This window comes from Centroberyx affinis, unplaced genomic scaffold, assembly GCF_046629955.1.
Source record: "Centroberyx affinis isolate AG114_WGS23_722 - 3 ecotype Tasmania unplaced genomic scaffold, CSIRO-AGI_Caff_v1 ptg007942l_1, whole genome shotgun sequence".
In the NCBI taxonomy this organism is placed as follows: Eukaryota; Metazoa; Chordata; class Actinopteri; order Beryciformes; family Berycidae; genus Centroberyx; species Centroberyx affinis.
In genome coordinates, this window is record NW_027283983.1 from 227,275 (window position 1) to 248,795 (window position 21,521).

The 21,521-nt window shown below is 42.9% G+C and overlaps 1 protein-coding gene across 1 annotated transcript in view; it reads right to left on the minus strand.

Moving 5' to 3' along the window:
- akt3a (v-akt murine thymoma viral oncogene homolog 3a) overlaps positions 1 to 20,051 on the minus strand; it is a 50,606-nt gene extending 30,555 nt beyond the window's left edge. The window contains exon 1 of the mRNA XM_071514075.1: positions 19,889 to 20,051. Within this exon, the coding sequence (XP_071370176.1) occupies positions 19,889 to 19,934 (46 nt within the window). The 5' untranslated portion in view covers positions 19,935 to 20,051. The remainder of the gene's footprint in view (positions 1 to 19,888) is intronic.
- Between the last annotated feature and the right edge of the window lie 1,470 nt (positions 20,052 to 21,521).

Below are 21,521 nucleotides of genomic sequence, written 5' to 3' on the forward strand. Positions count from 1 at the left end.
ACTAAAGGGCAAAGGAGAAGGAAGTGAGGGAAAGGGCGAGGTGACTGTGTGCGCAGGAGAGAGGGCACTGGGGTTAAGAAAGTGGGGAATTGTGCGGTAAGACGCTTGGAGAGAAGACATCTGTCTGAACGTCTGTCCGGGAGCGGGAACCGTCAGCAAGAAGAGCCTCCATTTAAGAGCCACATAGGACACTTTGCTAAACCAAAACAGTGCGAGTGAGCGAGAAGAAAACAAGACAGAGACAAAGATAATGTTTGCATAATCTGTACAGTGCATATCTCTTTGTGTCTTTGTGTGTGCGTGTGCCTGTGCGTGTGTGTGTGTGTGTGCGTATGTGTGTGTGTGTGTGTGTGCGTGCGTGACCCCAGCCCCAGCAGTTCTAACTCCAGTCTGCTCAGACATCTTAAGGCGAATCCAGGCTGTTCAAAGCCAATCCACTTACACTGCATTAGTCTCATTACCTCACTGGGGCTGGACTGGTGTTTGTGCGTGTGTATGTGTGTTTGCGTGTGTGTGTGTGTGTGTGTGTGTTTTAGAGACAGCCATCATCACTGAAGACATAAGCGTGGTGTTCTGCGCTATCTATCAAATCACTCAAATCTGATTTTGGTTCTCAATCAAAGAAGGCATTTTTGCCACTTCGGTTGTTGTTGATCACATGAGACTAAAGGGAGTTGGGCCAAAGTTATGGAATGACTACGATTTAAATTTGAAGTTGGAGCTGGGGTTCGGTTTAAAGGTTTAGGGCTGGGGCTGAGGGAGAGGGCTGGAACAAGCCTAGGTCTGCGGAATAAGACTTTAGGGTGGAGGGCTTGAACTGGGAGAGAAGGAGGAGAGACGTTTACAGATCGGGGAGAAGGCTGAGGTGAGGGATAGGGCAGAGGGAGAGGGCTGGGAGAGAGAGAGACAGAGAGAGAGAGAGACTAAGGGGAGCTGGGCTGGAGACAGAGGGCCAGGCCTGGGTGTAGCGCTGGGTTAAGGCTATGACAGAGGGCTGGGCAGCCACAGGGCGGCCAGATTGAGTGGGGACCCATGGGAGCATGGCCGTCCCTCGGGGCCCTGGGAGATTTCACCCAGCCAGCTGCACACAGCCAGAGCCTCCTGGTGCGCTTTGTTGGACGCACACACGCACATAGACATACGCACACATACATTCGCGCACACACACACGCCCTCACGCACACAGGCCGTCCTGGTGCAGCTGGTACAGAAGGAGGCAGAGGGGAGGGTCATTGAACTGGAACACACACACACACACACACGAACAGCACATTGCAGAATAGGAACATTAGGTTCCCTAATGCAAACTTGTCAAACAATTCTACAAAAACATGAGATTGCAGGCCAGGAGAAATACTGTGCTGTACTGACTGTGAATTATTACAAAAGGAGAAACCCTCTCTGTTCTCTTTAGATCTCCCTTTTCCACTAGTTCCTTATATTCTACTGTATAGTCTCTATTTTCCTCCTCTTCCCACCCCTCCTCTCCAGCAGTACCAGTTTAGTCCAGTAGATGGCGGTGGCTCCCTGGAGCATGGTGGCTACTGCTGTGATGCTGACAGAGCGGAGAGTGACTGACAGACACACTGCAGCCAAGACGCCTCTCATCCTAATCCCCCTCACTGCACTGGGGCAGGAGTGTGTGTGTGTGTGTGTGTGTGTGTGTGTGTGTATGTATAAGGTGGGGGCTATGTGTGTATGTGTCAGTTGGTCTAAGTGCGTGTATTTGTGATTTCTGCATGCAGGCATCCGGAGTGCTTAAGTCTGTCTGTGTGTGTGTGTGTGTGTGTGTGTGTGTGTGTGTGTGTGTTGGGGGGGGGGGGGGGGGGGGGTGGCAGGGTCCGCTGCCTCCTAAAGCACCCTAGGATTAGTGCGGCGTTAGCATATTAGCATCTTAGCTGGAGGGCTGCTGCTCAACACCACCTGTGCCAGACAGGAGGCTCTGGCTACCCAGCTACACCCCTACCCCCTCCCACAAACACACACACACACACACACACACACACACACACACACACACAGGGTGGAGGGGGAGCTGAGTTGGGTGAAGGTCACTTAGTTACAGCAACTCCAAGCTTATTGTCTTGATTCATTACTGTAACTTCTTTATCTGTCCCTTTGAATACTGAAGTACAACAAAGACAATGACTCTGTCTTAAAACTACAATACAACTCATTTAACTTTATTTATTTCAACATATTACCTTCCAGGTCACAGTCATTCGGTAATTTGGTTTCTGTGACATTATCGAGGGAAGACAGACTGCAAAGTGTGTAGAGGGTACTGCGACTGCAAAACATGAACAGGGATTCAAATTTATGCCAATACGAATATGTGCCATATGCATTAATAGAATTAGCTACCACAAAAACCTGTCCACAATTGTGTTTTTTGATGGAAAATGAACACACTAGGAAGTATGGGAGGCAGACATAAACAGAGAATCACACTGACGTGCGATTCATGCCTAGCAGAGTACAGATCTAGGATCAGCTAGTAGGTCCCCTTGACCATGTCAGTCATTATGTCTGAGTGACAAAGCTGACCTTAACACTCCTCCTCTGTGAAAATTAATGGGCAATACCACTCTATTTAAGAATATACAGTATATATGCTACAGTATTTTTATGGTCTGGCAATCAATATTCATCAAAATGAACAACTGTTTACATATATATAACAACTTGTTCTATAATAATGTTATCAGTTTGTTTTGAACAAGGAAATGCACCTTTGTACCAGAAAATATCTGGACACACCCTCTAACCTTTACTGTCTTTTCCAATTCATTCTCTATGGAGCAGATCCAGAAACACTTTAAACACCAACTTATGCTTATGCAGTGTCTTTGCTATGCTGTTACATTTCAAACATTTTGAAATGTACCATTGCAATGTAAAATGCCTGAGGAGGTCTTTGAAATATAGAAACTGTACAAATAAAGTACAATTTTCCTCCTTATTGATTTTTTTTACTAGCTCACCAGTGAACAGGTATTGGATGACATGAAAATGAAAAGCTGAAAATGTATTGCACTTACAACTCAAAATGTAACAAAGGAAGTCAAAATGACATCCTTCATGCTAATGAAATAAAACAAGAATGATGGACAGGCTCTGAGATTCAATCTGTTACAAACACACACATAGATACACAGTCGTATGCTACAGTACAGGATGTTTGGCTCACAGGCATACAGTAGGAGGCCCATATGACGTTATCATTATTAACTAGAGGGGGCAAACTCAGGTCACTGTCTGGATCACAGTAAACCCTGTAAAGAACATTAAATCTCCATTAGTTGGTCTGTAGCCCAGGTACAACTTGCCACAGCGTTCACAGACTTGGAGAAAACACAAAGACTGATCTGTTTGGATGACTCACAGCATGCCAGGCAGGTAAAAATACAATCCAAGCCTAAAATGCCAACCAGCACAAAAAACCCTTGCGTTGAAAACCCCAATAACATTAGCAATGCCATGCTGCTTGTGTTCAGAATGCAGTGAAACCAATGCGATTAGGTAAGGCACACACAGCCAATGAGCAGGCTAATCAAATTGCACTGATTGCTGCTATATTGCATCTCTCTGCTCTCTGCTTTGAATGGACAGCATTGTGTCTGTTGGCCTCATTGATTCATTCATTTATTTTATATCATTGGTTTCTACATTAAATAAACAGTTCTTTGCCAAAACGCTGTATATCGTTTTTGGAATGAAATAATTACATGAAATCCATAACTCATCATTTCTAAAATATAGAGAATCCAATCTGTAAAAGTGTTATAATTTTTATCCAAGGACTTAAGTCATCTACAGTCCTTTTAAAAGTGCAATCATTGGTGTAATTTTCTGTGATTAGTATTTTTTTTTACAAATAACTTTTTTCAAATGATGGACATCTATGAATGACACTCTTCAGCAACTCCAATGACAATAATGATGATGTTAAAAATAATAACGATACATGACCGTTTTTCTTTCCCATTCAGTGAATCATAGATTCATATTGCTCATTCATAATCACACAGAGAGAAGTGGGTTTCTCCAAGTTTCCCCATTTAATCCGACATTCATATTCAAATTCTTATTGAATTGCCTTCGCTCACTGGACGTAAAACCATCCAATCACAGGAACAGAGTGAAACAGCTGGGCCAATCGGGTTGACGAGAATAGTTGTCGATCAGAACAAGAAGGGGAGGGGCAGCAGACAGACACAGCTGTCCAACTGTTGCCTAGAACAGACAGGCAACAAGGAGTGTGTGTGTGTGTGTGTGTGTGTGTGTGTGTACATACATATATATATATGTGTGTGTGTGTGTGTGTGTGTGTGTGTGTGCGTGCGCTTGCATGAGTCCTTAAAACATGCTGGGTGGGACCTTAACCAGCCCAACCCTGTCCAGTTGAGCAGTGGTGAACAGGTGCAAAGCTTTGTGTGCGCGTCTAAGTGTGTGTGTGTGTGTGTGTGTGTGTGTGTGTGTGTGTGTGTGTGTGTAAGACGCTATTATTCCAGAGTGGTTGGCTCTGTATTATTAATTCAGCAACGCTGGGCTGGGGCTGTGGGAGGCAGCTGGCGTTATGTGTATATGTGTGTGGGTGTGTGTGGGTGTGTGTATGTGTGTGTGTGCGTGTGTGTGTACAATGTAAGACCCCCCTCGGTCTATTGTCAAGCCCCCCTCTTCTTCTAGAGTAGCAATGATGCATTGTGCTGTGCTGTATGCTCCCCTCTCTGGCTGTAAACTTATACACTCACACACACACACACACACACACACAATACACTTTCCCCCCCCCACACACACACACACACACACACACATACACACACATACACCGGAGCACAATAGTCCAACCCAGCAGGCAAGAGTAAACAATCAAGTACCATACCCCAAGTACTGTCAAGTGCACACCCCCACCACACACACTCTCTCTCTGTCTCTCTCTCTCTGAACACACACACACACACACACACACAGGCAGCAGGACCAGCCCAGCCGTGCCTCATTCTAAAGGTTCCATTCATGCGGTGTATTGAAGGGCCGACAGTGAGTGCTCTCCACCTCACTAACTGCTGCTCTCTGCTCTCCCCTCTGTCCTGCCTGCCTGGCTACCTGTCTGTCTGTCTATCTGACTGGCTGTCTGACTGTCTCTCCACCTGCCAACCTGCCTGAGTTTCTGCCTGTCTGTCTCTGTATCAGGGCCGGTTCACACCAAGCCTGCAAATACGGGTCCTCCTCCAAATGTGCAGTTCGGTTAGGAGTGAGAACGTTACCCGAAGAACCAACTACAAGCGGTTTAATGGGCATAAGGAGACGGATGTTGACATCTGTTAGCCAACAGTAACTCAAGGTTGTAAAGCCTAGCATAACAAAATGAACCAAGGGCAAGGCAAGCCACAGTCTCAATTGATTCCTTCATATTCATTTCTTAATGGGTTCTTAACTAGTATGAACACCAGAGACGGTAAATTACGGCAAAGAACACAGAAAAGTCCATCATGCTTAGCTAAAGTTACAGGGACTGGAATCGAATATGTTTTGACTCGCCCATTGCTAAAAATCTCTAACCTCGTAGGATGACAGGTTACCAAATCTCTGTCCAATGAAAGAGCTACTTGTGAATCCATGTTTGTTTACAAGCACTGGTTCGCTTGTGATTGGGCAGTGTGAACCTAAACAAACCAAATACAAAAATGCAACAAAGTCTATTTTTCCACTAGGGCTTGGACTAAAGAAAGCGAACTGTAGCTGTGATCACACACCTCTCACAGTGCCTGTTATGACTATTTGCCTGTCTGTCAGACTGTCGCTCTACCTACCTGCCAACCTGCCTAGACGCTGTTTATCACTGTCTATCTCTGTCTCGCTATCTCAAACAAACACTTCTCCTCTCTCCCTCCCTGAGAGCTGGTGTGTGTGATGTTGTGATGTCTGTCTGTCTGAGCGGATGTGTTTGACAGTGTGTCCTCGGCTGGCTGGCATCAGACACTTGGGGCTTCGAGGCTGATGTACAAACTGGGGACGCACTTTACAGCAGACGACTGTCTCTCACTTTGGCTTAGAGACATTAAATGTGCTTTTGAAGAGAAGATTCAAAATAAAGACAAAAAAACCCAAAGATAAATATGAGATAATCAATGTTTTCATCAGTGTTTGAATTCAACTCTTCATCTCTACAGGCACAAAATTGACACTTACATTGTTAGTAAATCATTATTAGCACATGGTATCAGACCTGGGTCAAATAGTATGTGAAAATAATCCTTAGAATTTGATTTAACCTGCTTGGATTACCAAATTTTTTTTTGCCTAATGCCTAATGTCTGGTAAAAATCCCAACATAAGCACATATGAATACTGAAGGACAAAACAGATTTTTTTTTTAGTAATCGGAGCTGAATGGAAAGGCAAATTCACTTGACCAAGGTTAGTCACTGTGTGATTTTTTTTTTGATCCGGTAAACAGAAAGCAATACATCTGCTGGCCATTAGAGACAGCCTTTTCATATTGGAGATATGTGATTATTGCATAGAATAGCTCATTCTGATTACAATTTAGATCTATGTGCACAGCATAGCAACAGAATTGTTGTGCAGATTTTTCATTTGTGATAGCAATTTCATGTAAAAGTTACAAGAGATATATATATATATTTATATATATATATATATATACCGTCACACTTATGGCATAAACTGAACAAGGAGGACATAGTTTGAATATTTGTTTACATGATAAAAAGCACTTTTCATTAAAATATTTAGGACCAATCCACTTGCTTGCCTCCATCATTGTCTTATAAGGAATTGCATTATGAGCAGAGGTAATTTATGACTGGATTTGTTTCCCCTTTTGACCAACATGCTGAAACATCCCTGGACAAAGATTATCATTATCTTCCCAAAACAATTCTATCAGGTAATAATGATTTATTTGTTGTTGTTTTTTTTTTACATCTGCCAATAAGTTTATCTGCTGACTGCTCCAATTTAGAGTATGTGTTACGAAAGGCTACATTGAAGCCTATATTATATTATATTGACATTTTGCAGTCAACACTTTGGACTTTCTTCACAAAAATTGCAGCTTTCTCTAGAGCGAAATGATTTGAAAACATAACAAATATTGCCGGTGCATTATTGGTCAAATATACTGAAGAATATTTGCCAAAACACCGCTATCAGCCAGTAATATCGGTGCTCTAATAAATCTGCCTAGCCCTGCAAGATACTTAATGAGCAGGCCATTCCCCAGGTCTATTCAAACTCAAGATATTGTGTAGAAACACTCAAACCACGGAGCAATATCTGAATATGGCAGATGTTCATCCTCTCTCCTCCTCTGTTCTCCCCCTTCTCTTCTCTCTCCTTTTCTTCTTTCCACCTCCTCTCATGCAGCAGTCTGCCGTTGAACCTCATGTTCCAGCCGCTATGCTGTGAGACATCTGCACCTCACTCACTGTTTCTTTCTTTCCCTTCCGTCTCATCTTTCTTCTGTACACACACACACACACGCGCGCGAGCGTGCACACACACATACAGAACTCTTTTCTTGATGACAGATGGCAAGTCAACAATTGTACAGCGTCAGACTCTCAAAACACAGACACACACACACGCACAGACATGCACACACGCAAACACAAACAGAAACACACACCACCTCCTTGTCCCTGTCCCTTTGTGCCCCTGTGCCCAGTCTCCCGTCAGATGTCTTGATTTGTCTCTTATGGATGAGTATATCTATTAGTGTGTGTGTGTGTGTGTGTGCATGTGTGTGTCCCTCTTTACCTTGGTATATTAAGCACTAGTTTAATGAGTGTGTGGTGAAGAGAGGGCCCCAGCCAGTGGACCATATGGGGGACATTTAGCCCCCTCAGAACACCGAGCCAAGCCTCGCTGACATGATTACCACTGCCGTCCACTGCACTACACTAGTGTCAGCTTGGGAACTGGGAATTTTATCATGGACAGCTAATTAATGACTGGAGATTGGCAACCGGAGACGGAGAGAAGGCTGAGGGGGGATGAGAAATTCTGTTGCTGTTTGGTCTCTGTTTCCTCTCTGTTTTTATCAGGCTAACTAACTGACACTCTGTTAAACATACTTGCACACAGCAGACATGCATGCACATACACACAAATAAGCAAAAACACATATAACATCATAATATGGTGTCATATTCTCTACGTGCTTAAAAATACACATATATTCATCTTCATTTTCCAAGAACATCCTAATGTTGGACAATAAAGACAAGTTCGCCGTCCGTTGATTTAGTGTTCTCTTTAATGATACATACATGGAGAGAAGTACTTCATCAACGGACGGCAAACCGCATTTACTGTATTCACTGTACATCTGTGTCTATTACCTTGCGCTTTTGTGTGAATGCATGTATTCATTTACGCCTCATTTTTTCTGTGAGTGTGTGGTGCAGCAGACTGGAGTTAGTGGCTTAGTTAATCCTGTCAGAGACAGATTACAGGTGGGGTGATATAAATAGACTGACTGTCCCTTTAACCTGGCCGCTGTGACGTCATCAGGCAGCTCAACTATAAAGTCAGCCATAACAGTATATAGGAACCAGCCAACACTAGCAAACTCAAACCAAACCCTCTAACTGGAGCCCACAGTAACCGTTTATTTACTCCAGCAACCAAAATAACTAGATGTTGTTTAGACAGGTTGTTAGAGAAAACAGGCTTTCATTTTATCTTTATATCAGCTCTGGGTGCCAGCACAGTGCAATCTTTACTATGGACTTAAGACTTAAACCTATGGGAAAGTACTACTTTCAAATCCTATTTCAGTGTCTGTACCTACAAGAGCTTACCAGTGCAGCAGTGATATCATGGCTACACTAGCACTAGCATCAGACGCCAACACACTTGTTTGCCAACCCACTGAGTCAGCTACACTAACCTACTCTACAGGGCTAGAGACATTATATTTTGGTCCAGAGACTTCTTCACACACATGAATTTATATATTGTTTATTGAAATATGCTGTGCCTTTGTAGAATATGTTGTTGCAATGTATCAATTGCATTAATGTAGAGAATGTGCTCCAATAAGTAATGTATCACACTATTATAGGCAGCTGCGTTTGCATTCTGTTTACACCAGATTTTGGTTTGCCACCAATCAGTGCTGAAAAGTTTAAAACCATTTCAATCATGAAATGAATTCGCATTTGTTTGTAACCAAAAGGTCGATCCCAGACAACCAAAGCAGTGATGGTCTGCCTTATGACAAACCTAAAAAAATATTTCACAAACAACCAAACCAGGTGACACTAGCTGATGGTTGCACAAACCTCTGCAAGACTTTAATAGGGAAGCAAAGTAAAGCAATAAGTAGGTAGAGGTAATTGATTCAGAAATACTAAAACAAAACTAGAAGGGCACTCGGAGAGCGCAGACCTCCGCCAAGGTTTGTGCTATTATTGCTTGTTCGTGAGTCGGATCCGGATCCGCTCCAAAATTTAATGGGTTCTTCCTTGGCCCATGCTACACCCTTCCACAAAGTTTCATGAAAATCGGGCCAGTAGTTTTTCCGTAATCCTGCTAACAGACAAACAAACAGCACCTTGGCGGAGGTAATAATAGCCTTCTTACAGTAACCAACACAGCTGTGTCACTGGAGCTGCCTTCATGGTCTTCTGATAGGCTACTTGTACTTCTACTTACTTCTGAGTTTGGATGTTGAAAATACGACCTGATGCACATTCAAGTGTTTATGGTTGCCAATAATAACAAAATGGATCCTACAACAAATATATTTTTATTTGCGAAACCAAGCAACACAGTTACTTTGTGCTGCAGTAGAATGCAGAGTAGAAAATTGATCAACCATGTAATTAATGTTTTATTATTTATTAGCCAAAAGAAATTGTATATTTGATCAATACTAATTATTTACATAGAATGCCAAATAATAACATAATACATCACTTTTACCATCAGTTGTTGACACGGCTTACATCCTCTCCACTCCATAAACAATACATCCCAGTAATTTGGATATCATAGAAAATTATTATTAAAGCCACGGTAGGTAGGTTTACTGCAATTTTAATTGTAGTTAGCAAATAGTGTCTTGAATGTGTGACTTGGCCAAACTGCACATACAAAGAACTTTATTATCTATCAAGAGACCAGTAGGTGTTGGCAAGGGAGAGAGACAGCAGTTTGGAACAGGCTCTACCAGCTCTGTCATTCTAAAATGGACTAGCATTTACCAGAAATAGCCAGAACTCTTTCATAGCTTTACAAAACACAAATGTTTTTCACACATTGTTTTAGTATTCTTTTTTCAAAGGGTAAATTTTGAATCAATATTTCAGAGACTTGGCTGGCTTGGCTGGTGCAGCCAAAGAAAAAATTAAGTGGCACTAGTGGACCAAATGGTCACACTCTGGAGCCCTACTCATGCCAGCCAACACTTACACTAGCTGTTACCCTAGGCAATAATCTGTTAGCCTAAATCAGCCAAACCAACCCCCACTCTAACCTGCCTCCTCTAATCAGCCCAAAGCCTACTTGAACCAGCCCTCAATACCTCAAGATGTTAGACCATGCACCACCCCGTCAGTCTATTCTGTCCCTAGCACGCTTAAAGAGAGAGTCTGGTTTCAGTTGAAATTCAAACTGTTTTGTCAAGTAAGGACACACAGAGTTGTTGCAGCCATTCACTATGTGGCGATGGTTTTTAACATTACTAGGTGTGAAATGGTAGCAGGAAACCAGTTGATGAGGGAAGGAAGGTGGGAGAGTTGATAGAGGCTTGCCCCAAACCTCTTTGGTGGATCGGCAGGACACTTTAGATATGGGAATGAGAATGTATTTAGGCCTATGTGTGTTTATGTATGCATAGTACAGTACATGCATGTATATGTATGCAACCATGAAACGAGTGACCTATAACAGGGTACATGACAGAATGAACCAATTATTTAATTAATTCTTGGCTGATGAATAAAACTGCATCTGTTTGTTTTTGTCAACTTTCAGATTACAGCACTAATAAGAGCTCGAATTAGCTTGGTTTAAACAGTAGTTTATGATATCACAAAAAGGGGGGGAATCGCTAATATGTGACAAACTCCATCAACCTCAAGGACTCATCACTGCTATTTGCTTTATTATTGCTTCCACATATCACAAGGTGGTCTAAGGTGTCTTCCTTTGTAACCAAACTGACAGATGCAGGGTTCAAACACTGCTTACTGTATGAAGTAAACAGCAAACAGGAGTGCAAGTTGACTATTGTTCAATGAAAGAAAACTATTTGGTTCTGTGACACTGCTTTGTACGTATCAAGTGACACTGGATCTATTTAAATGATAATAATAATAATAGCTTATTAAAGTGTGTGTGTGTGTGTGTGTGTATGTGTGTGTGTTCGTGTGTGTGTGTATACGAGTGTGCATGCACGCGTCCAGCCAGACTGTGATCAAATGTTTGAGGTCAGCATCTTGATGATCCTGAGCTACAAACTAATCCCATTACTCAACAACCTCTCCTTCCTCTCTCCCGTCTGTTTCTCTGTCCAAGTTTTTCCTCTGCAGTGTTCAGCTATCCATTCATTGATCCATTCATGCATTTTCCCAAGACTGCCTCGCTCTACATCCATTCATTCATTCACCTATCCATCCATCCATTCCTCTGTTTCCATGCTTCAACTACTTATACTCAGCTTATTGACTTATTGAGTCTGCAGAGTTATAAAGCTTCAGGCCATTTAACTCAGTAATTGGGCATTATCTGTTTCTAATCTTAATTCCATCCAACAAAAATGTGGCAAAGCTGAAGAAATTGATCTGGTTCCCGATATTTTCTACTTGGTTCCCAAGTCAGGTGATATTGTCATTGTCATTCATTGTTTTATCCATTAAGGTGCTGAATGGATCAAAGTTGAGTCTTTTCTTTGTTTTGAAAACCCAGCCTCAGTATGAATTGCTCCAATGTACTTATGTGCAAATCAGTGATGTTACCTGCCTTAACAAATGATAAAATGTCCAGAATGATCAGTAAGTACTAAGTTAAAGGAAAGATAAACGTTAAAACACACACAGCTATTGGCAATGTACCATATATTTCTGGGCCCATTTTGTTGTTTAGTGGTGTATTTTTCTTATTCCCACAGATAACTGGCCAAACACTGCAATGTAACGTCACACTGAGATATTTCCAGCACAGCTATGATGGAGTTTGATGGCAGAAATGTTTTCATCTATCTAAAACATCAACAGTAAATGTCAGGTTTTGGTGTCAGTCCCTCAAAGAATCAAAGAACAAGGGCTTCTTTCTAGGCTCTCATGCAGAGAGAAATCTATTCTAGAAGAGAAAGAGATAGCCTACCAATTTCTCCACTGACAGTAGCCTCAATAGACCAGAATGCAATGCAGCCACAAAACGTTCTATTTTGAATAAGGGGCATGCATGGCCACGATGATCAGACATGCTCAGATTTTCACAAACTAGTTTGCTAGCAAGCTATATTTATATGCCCATACTCCCACCTATGATTGAAAGCAACAAGTCCATGCCCAAGGCATTCTGGGAACTGTAGGAAATCACTAACGTAAGTAGAAATAGACGACACAGGTCTAGGGAAAGTGAGTACACCAAAAATGCAAATTACATCACAAAATTACTCCTGGAATTCACTGAACATATAATATCTAACAGTGTAAGAGTATGCAAGGATAGATTTTTCCTCTAAAGCTGCGCCAGGCAAATTCACAGTGAGAGATAACTGTTCGAACTTTTGAAAGTTTGAAGGACTTCATTATCCAGAAATCATGTTGTGTGGTGCCAGTAAACTGCACACTTTTCAGACTTAGATGGTGAAAAAAATCTTTTGCAGCAGGTTCAACCAGCTTCCTCTGGACTCACTCATTGCTGTGTAGTTTTGTATTTCGCCGTTGAGTTTTGATTTGTCATTTTCTGTGTGCGGAGAAGATTTCCTGCTAATGACCATACACTAGAATTTCATTTGGGCAAATAGGCCAAATCTATGGTGCCTCAATTAGTGGGGGATGGGATGCTCTTCTCTGTTGCAGCTCCAATTTGTGATTGAGACAGATGAGACGGTGTATTTATACATGAAAATCTTGCCTAGTGCTGCTTTTATGTGGAGTTGATTTGGAGTGGAACGTGGAGTTCATTTCAAGGTTATCACCTCAATTTTCTTCTCAATAACTTTACAAAACCAAACTATTTTGTTCCTATTGAAAAGAAACGAGACACACTCTCTGCTGCCTGTCTCTGTTTGTTATCCATCTGTCTTTCATTCTGTGTTTGTACCCGCTAGTTCTAAGTCTCTTATGTATTGGCAAGTTGTCTGCCTCTCTTCTGTGCTGGCTATATCTGTCACATACTATCTGTCTGCCTGTCTTTCCTATGCTGTTTGTCTGTAGGCTCTGCAGACTGGTCTGTCTGTTTGCGCTGTGCTGTCGGTCTGTCTGACTGTCTGGCTGACTGCCATTCTCTGCAGTGTAGAGTGAGTCATTCTTAGGACAATGGAGACAGTTTGTAAAGCCACACTGGAGCGTACACTTCCTCCGGATGTGCAAGAGGATGCCATTCATAACAAAGCCTGCACTGTCTGCCTGTCTGCTACTGCCCTGTATATGTATTGTGTGTGTGTGTGTGTGAGTGTGTGTATGTGTGTGAGCAAGAGAGGGGATAAAAACAGGAGAGTGGGAGAAGAGAGGAAGAGAGATATCTGGACAGAGCGAGAGAGAGAAAGAGAGCATGAATTAGAGAAAGAGGGGTGAGTTGTGTTGACAGGCTCTGCAGCAGACAGAGGCAGGAGAGAGGGGAGGAGGAGAGGAGGAGGTGAGGGGAGGAGTGGAGGAGAGGAGAAGGGCGACACAGCAGACAGCGGCGGCGGCAGCAGCAGCAGCGGCTGGTGATTGATATCAGAGCTCTGGCACTGCCACCTGATCCAGCCAGCCAGCCAGCCAGCCTCCAGCAACACTGAACCCGCTGAACCCACTGAGCCAAGATGGCTGCCTCACTGCACTGCACCCAATGAACCCTCAGAGCCCCAATGGCAGCCTAAACAATACAGTACAACACATAAAGATTATGTTGTAGCGCTAACAGACAGTAGCACTTAAATGTACAGAGCAAAGATGACAGCCTAAAAGAGGACAGTATGTATTGAATTTATAGTCTACAGCTGCATTTTTTATTTAATTTAATTTCACCGTGACTTTTATCATCTGATCACATCACACCAAGACGCATTAAGTGATACATCAGGACACAAAAAAAATCTAATTTTGATATGGAATATCTAATGGAACCACTTCCTGACCGCTTCCATATCGAATGAATATGGAAGTGGTCAGGCTCGCACTGTGATCAAAATACTACATAGTCTGGATGCAATCCAGCCACACTGCGCATACAAACAATGTAGAGATGGAGAGGGAAAGTGTGAACAAAAGTAAAGAGATGGAGAGGGAGAGCGTGAACAAATAATGCAAAGACAGAATTAAAATATATACAGCCACAGGAGATACATAACAACCATTTTCAGGCCAAGTATGGAATGCAGTAATGTATTCTAATAAAATGGAGCTTTATAATCAGATCTCAAATATCATGTCAACATGACTAGTAACTGTAGCCATAGGGTTAATAATATGGATAATGGGGCCTACAACATGCTGAACCTGCCTTGAGAAGCTACTTCACATTGCAAGAGGTTGAACTACAGTAAAGCTTCCCATATCATATTATAAAGCAAGGAATTTCTGTCTGTATGTGTGTCCTTCGCATATCTCGAGAACCATTCGTCCGATCTACTTCACACTTGGCGGGTGTATTGCTGGGGACCCAAGGAGGTGCAGTGTCAGATTGGACATGCGACACGTTCAATATTAATAAACTTTGAATAAATAAGCGAACAGCGCTCTGTGCAGCAGCGGGGCTCAAAGCGAACGGGCACTGCACTAGTTTTGTTAAAGATGCATGAAGTAAGCTATGACTTTTAGTGACCTCTATCAGCAACCAAGGAATGGAAACGACATCTACAGCTTATGGTAGCCTCTGACTGGCATAAATATTAAAAAAAGTCACATTTTCATAATAGTCAAATAAGCTAGCTAATTAGAGCATAGATCCAACAGAAACATCTAGTGAAGAAGTAATGTATCACGTTGCAAATTGCTGTAGTAGTAATGCATATTTGGCTTGAGAACAGGCCAGAAAGTGAGTTTTGAAAGCCGGAAATCTCAGCACCTGGCGATTGTTTAATCATTGGTATTGATCAATAACCCTATCAAATTTCCACAGATATATTATGATCTTTTTGTGCTATGGGGCAGTAAAAATCTTAATTAAAGTTCTTCAGAAAAAGTTGTTCAAAGTACTTTGTAAACAATTATCTGCAATATCATATAATATGAAACCACATTACTGCGAAACTACGACAGTTTAGAATGCTAACAACGATTGTATTTTATTTGAAATAAAGTCCTAGGAATGTGTTTCTGTTTTTATAGCGCTAAAATAATCTAATCTGGGTTTGTCACATGAAGGAATATAAGAAATGTTAACTTTCTTTTGTATGAAGACTCCTACATTTTCACTCTGATCTGCCAGAGACTACATTCTGGACCTAAACCCAAACCAAAACAAACCAAACTTTTCACAGGGGAAAAGTATTGGATTATAAGGATTGTCAACTTCATGTTATATGTACACTTAAAATAAACAAATAAAATGGTCTTTGTAACATCTGACTGGTACAACCTTTACAATTAAAGGAGTACAAGAAAATCAACTTATTTTTCCTGAACTTCAAACCTTTTCAGACCTTTTACCAACTAATGTTTATTTAGCTGAACTACCAACAAGCTACTGTAAAATGAAGCTAACATTTAGTGACACTACCCTCCAACACTGCTTTCAATACAAATAGTTAAACAAGGAATGTGTACACACATTTCTTTTGTTCCTTCCAAAAGTCCAGATCAGCCAAGTCAAATGTACAACTTACAATTATGATGATGTAAGAGTTCCCTGTTGTTCAGATAACATTTGGGCATAATAAATGAACATAAGAAAAACAGCAGAATATAAAGACACCATCCTTTATAAAAGCCTTATATAACAGCCAACATATTTGCAGCTGTATAGCCAATCCAAATGATTCACAATGTAATTGTTAGAGGAAGTTCTTGTTCTTTCTTTGGTAATTAATGTACACAACATTCAACCTCACCATCCTTAGATCTGATCTGAAAATATCACTTATTTGAAAACTTAAAACCTGACTTAAATTGACTTTGGTGGCTTAAATTCTCCTGTGAGACACAGATTCATTGAACTTCAATTATTTCAAAAGCAAGTCAGTAACTAGAGTCACTCTACTTTGATATACCCATGTCTCATCTGATTAGTAGCTTTGCAGAGAAACACTTCTGGGGCCAGGATGTGTCAGAGAAAAGATGATGGTGCTCACTCTCTCTCTCTTTCCCTCTCACTCTCTCTCTCTGTCTCTCTCCTTCAGTATTTCTCTTCCTGTCCTTCCTCCTGGCCATCTGTTGTGCTGACTGCTGTGTGGGCTGATGCTGGTGGAGGTAACAGTATCCTCGACTACAGAGTGGCTGACTCTGACCTCTGTGGCCTCACATGGGCTGACAGAAGACTGAGGTAAACTCCAGGCCTGGGCACAAATGAACCTGAAAACGAGTTCAACTTATTGAGATTTCTGCAGGTGGAATAAACTAAAACCTTGTAACTTCTGTTGGCTGAAGAAAGAGCAAAACCTGATTCTTCCCCAACAGTTTCTCTCTGGGATGGAGCCAAGGTGTAACAGCATATATTACAAAGTTTGACCATGGCTACACCTGCAGCTCACGTCTGTCCCTGGGATCGAGTATAGAGAGGAGATCGGGTATCCATGGAACTTTTTCATCCACCATCCAATTTATCATTTTTTTAAATCATTTTAGCTTTCAGAACCAAACAACAAATTGGTTAAACCAATCATTGGTTATTTAGGTCTACCTGCAATGGCTGATGCCACTTATTCTCCCTGCATAAGAAGGAGAAACACATTGCCATTGCAACATGATAAATAATTGTTTCACAGATTCTCATGTACATTCACTGTGTATTATTTGCATAAATAAAGACATACTGTCGCAGGATGGACTGCCCACTCTGCTTTAATGAAGGAAGGAAGAAAGAAAGAAAGAAAGAAAGAAAGAAAGAAAGAAAGAAAGAAAGAAAGACCTTGAAGCTTTTACAGTGGTGGTGCCATTAGCTGCTAGAGTAAAAGGAAGCATTCCTTCCTTCCTTCCTTCCTTCCATTCTGTAAAAATGCTTTCTATTGACAGTCCTCCTGGAACCAGTGCTATTAGGCATTCATCAAATACTTCATGAAGAGCGTGTGAGGACAGCGCACACACTCATGTGCACATAAACACACACACAAACACACACCAGTGCCAGTGATCAGTATCCAGTGTTGTGTGTAAGTTGATCATTCAGTCAAGTGTGTGTGTTTGTGTGTGGCGTTGTCCTGTACACATCTGTCATGTTTGACCAATTATTCTAATGGTTAGTGGCTTGTCAGACAAAAGCCATTCTATCCAGGAATAACACACACATACACACACACACACCCACGCACACACACCATCCCTTCATAAAACATGCATAGAGGCGAGCATCCCCATGAGAGTGCATCAGCAAAAAGGCATTCCTGATCCTTCATGCTATGAATGGGAAACACTTTCTTTCATGCAGAGATAGATCTACTCCACTCAATTTTTTCTCCCCTCTCTTGTTTCCTTCTCTTCTCCTCTATTTCACCACTCTCTCTCTAATCTTCCTTCCTCTTTAGTTTCTCTGCCTCCATCTCACACAGCAAAACACTGTGCTTTACTGGTAGAAAAGTTGAACACATTTCCAAAGAATCACAATACAAACAAACAACTTATAATTTCATTGCCACAGAAGTAAGTGTGTGTGTGTTTTTGAGTGTGTGTGTGTGTGTGTATAGGTTTCAGTAACTCTCTCTGTCTCTCTCTCTTTTCGTTCCAGTAAAAAACTGTCTAATGACTAAGACTGCAGTCTTTGCTGTATCACGACCCGGACAGTGAGTCAGCACCCCGACCCTGCTCCTCTCCAGACACACACACACACACGCAAAGATTTAGCATATGATGCAGACAAACATTCACATTCCCCACACAAACAAACTCTCTCTCCCTCCCCCTCCCACTCCTCCCCCCTCTCTCTCTCTCTCTCTCTCTCTCTCTCTCACACACACACAGGCAGGTCTGCGTCGTGACTGGGGGCGATGTGTGCGGCAGATGTGTGTTCCTCTTAATATGCACAGACGACTGTCTGAAGATCACACTGGCAGGCAGACACACACGCACACAAATACATACTCTGCACTGCTGAAGTAAAGGGGAGGATCACTTTGTATGTGTGTGTGTGTCTGTGTGTGTGTGTGTGTGTGTGTGTGTGTGTGTGTGTGTGTGTGTGTGTGTGTGTGTGTGTGTGTGTGTGTGTGAGAGAGAGCGCGAGCGTCTGCTTCATCTAGTAAAGGGGAGGAGCAATCTGTGCAACATGTTCTACTGCTGTGCCACAGAATGAGCCTGAGTTCTGCTCTGCCTACATTACCCAGAAGCCAGCTGTCTGTTATGTATCCATGTCACTTCCTGCTCCATAGTTTGTCTAACACATTCCTAGACTCCATCACATAGTCAGGAGGATGATGCTCATTGGCCCACAACCCTGGAAATCCCCCTTGTTCTGGCCCTGAGTCCTTCCCTCTCTCTCTCCCGCTCTTTCTCACACACACACACACACACACACACACACACACACACACACACACGTTTACCCTTGGAGGAATCAGTACCAGCAGACACACGACCCCATGACATTATGGTTTAGGGGCCAATGTTCCAGTATGTTCAGTATGACAGAATAAGAGTTGCATAAGGAAACAAGGCCCTAAAGTTTATCATAGTCAATGCTACAGTCATCTCAGCACAGAGTCAAGCAGCAGTCAGCGCTACTTTTCTCAGTGTTGGACTGTTCACCTGTTGCTACAACCTCTCAGGGTTCACTGAACACATGCCATAAATACAGATTAAAGAAAAGAGAGGACACAGAGAGTATGTCGGACACTCTTCCACTCACTCTCCCTTTTTTCCCCCTTTCTCATTCAGTGAAGTTGTAAACAGGATGTGTTGTCCATACCCCCCTCACACACACTGCAACCTCCCCCCCTCACACACCCCCACACATACACACACACACACACCACCCCACCCCTCAACCACATGTCACATGACTTTCTCAGTGACACCATTCAGAATTTTCTACAGACTTTAGACAAAACTGCATGAAATTCCTCAGAGAGAGCCGACTTGATTTCACAGGCTAGTAGACACACATACTGACAGTACATTATGTGCCAGCCTTTTGCATCAGCATTATAACTGTGGGCCTGATAGATGTTATTAACTGGAGGCATGTATGCATGTATACACACATATACACACACATGTGCATGCACCTACATGCACATACCCATGTACACACACACTGCTTTCCAGACACAACCAGACTGAAGCACATGGCAAACAAACAGCTAGCCAAGCTTGACCATAATAAAGAGACACATCCCTGTGGGCACACACACACGCATACACACTGGATAGTCAGACATCCATGTGTTCATACACACTCATTCGCAAACACTCACACCCTCTCACCAGCACATGTGGACAGGCAAGGCTCAGGCCCTTAGTCTAGACAAGAGACGGAGAAAGGAGAGGAGAGGAGAGGAAAGAGAGGCAGACAGGAGGAGAGGGGAAGAGGAGAGGTGTCTACTTACCCCGTTTCTGGAGCCATCCCTCTCTAACGATGGTGACATCGCTCATGGTTCCTTCACGCCGAGCCCGATGCCGCTACACGCCTGCTCCACAGAGAGAGAGAGGGAGGAGGGGAGGAGAGGAGGAGAGGAGAGAAAGAGAGGGAGAGGAGGAGGGGAGGAGGGGGGGATCGGCTCTCCCAGCCTCCGCGTCGCTCTCCCTCCCTTCCTTCCCCGTTCTCCCTCTCGCTTGCTCGCTCGCACAGTCTCTCTCTCTCTCTCTCAGACACACACGCGCAATGTGTGTGCGTGCGTGTCGTTTTGCTTCCTGTTGTGGCTTATCTCCCTCCCTCCCTTCTTCTTCTCCTCCTCCTCCTCCTCTCTCGTTCTCTCTCCAGACCTTCCTCCTCACCGGCAGTGACTCAGCCTGGAAGGAAGTGAAAGGAGAAAAAAAAGAAGGCATGGATTTATTTTTCTCCTCCTCCGTTGCTCCCTCTCTCCCTGCCCTCTTCCCTCTCTCCCCTATTCATCCCAAAGCCCTTTTATACAATCTGACAAGACAAACAACTAAGTTATTGTAAGGACAAATACCCCCTGCCACCCACCCAGTTCCTCTCTCTCTCTCCCTCGCTCTCTAAAACAGGATGAATTAATGCAGAACTCTTGAAAAAGCAAGAACTGACCTTGATTTCCAAACAAATGTGTCTACATCTCATTTCATTCATATAGTTTAGCTTTTTCCTGGTAGGCAGGTTCTGCTGCGTGCAAGAGTCTATGTCTATCTGTCTGTGCTCACTGTATTTTTGTCTGCATATTTGCATGTAAAATTGTTTTGTCATCGTGTGTGCGCATGTGTGCTTGAATACAACCGTCTGTGTGTGTGTGCACAATCAAATGTGTGTGTGTGTGTGTGTGTGTGTGTGTGTGTGTAGGCCGATTTGTCTGTCTGTATGTGGGAGGTGGGAGAGCATCTCAGAACTGTGGAGTAGGGCTTGGCTATAAATAGCAACAGCGGCAGTTAGGGATGCTCTCACTCTCTCTCTTTCTCTGCTGCTCTGCCTTTCTCTACCTTTTTTTCTCTCTGCACCTCGCTGCCGTCTCACTCCCTCTCTCTCTGTACTCCCCCTCCCCTCTCTCTCTCTCTCTGCATAGCTGCTGCGTTCACCTCAAATGCACCCTACGACACTGTATTACACAACGCGCAACAACACTACGCTGCTCAGTTTGAATGGAGACCAGTGCTACAACGGCTAGGCTAGCAGCAATAGCTAACTAGCTAGAATCAGTATTCAGATCAGCTACTGTCTGCACTGCTGCTGACACTTGGAAGAACCGCAGCGTCATAATGAAGGCTGGAACAGACCCACAGACTCACACACACACACACACACACACACACACTAGCAGGTGACGCAGAGCTTTTCTCAGTGTTTTACTAAGACAGCAACACATTCATCAATCTGAAAGCAGACACACACATGCAGACTTACACATATGACACACTCAAGTTCTTGATTACAACGGCTGAAATACTGAGCTCATGCTCTCACTTTGTTCACAATTACTTCAGTACAATTTGAGCAGTTTCCTCAATGTCAAGAATTTGAATCCAGCAGGAGTACTTTTGCTTTCTCCTAGTTGTCACTGCCATATGCTT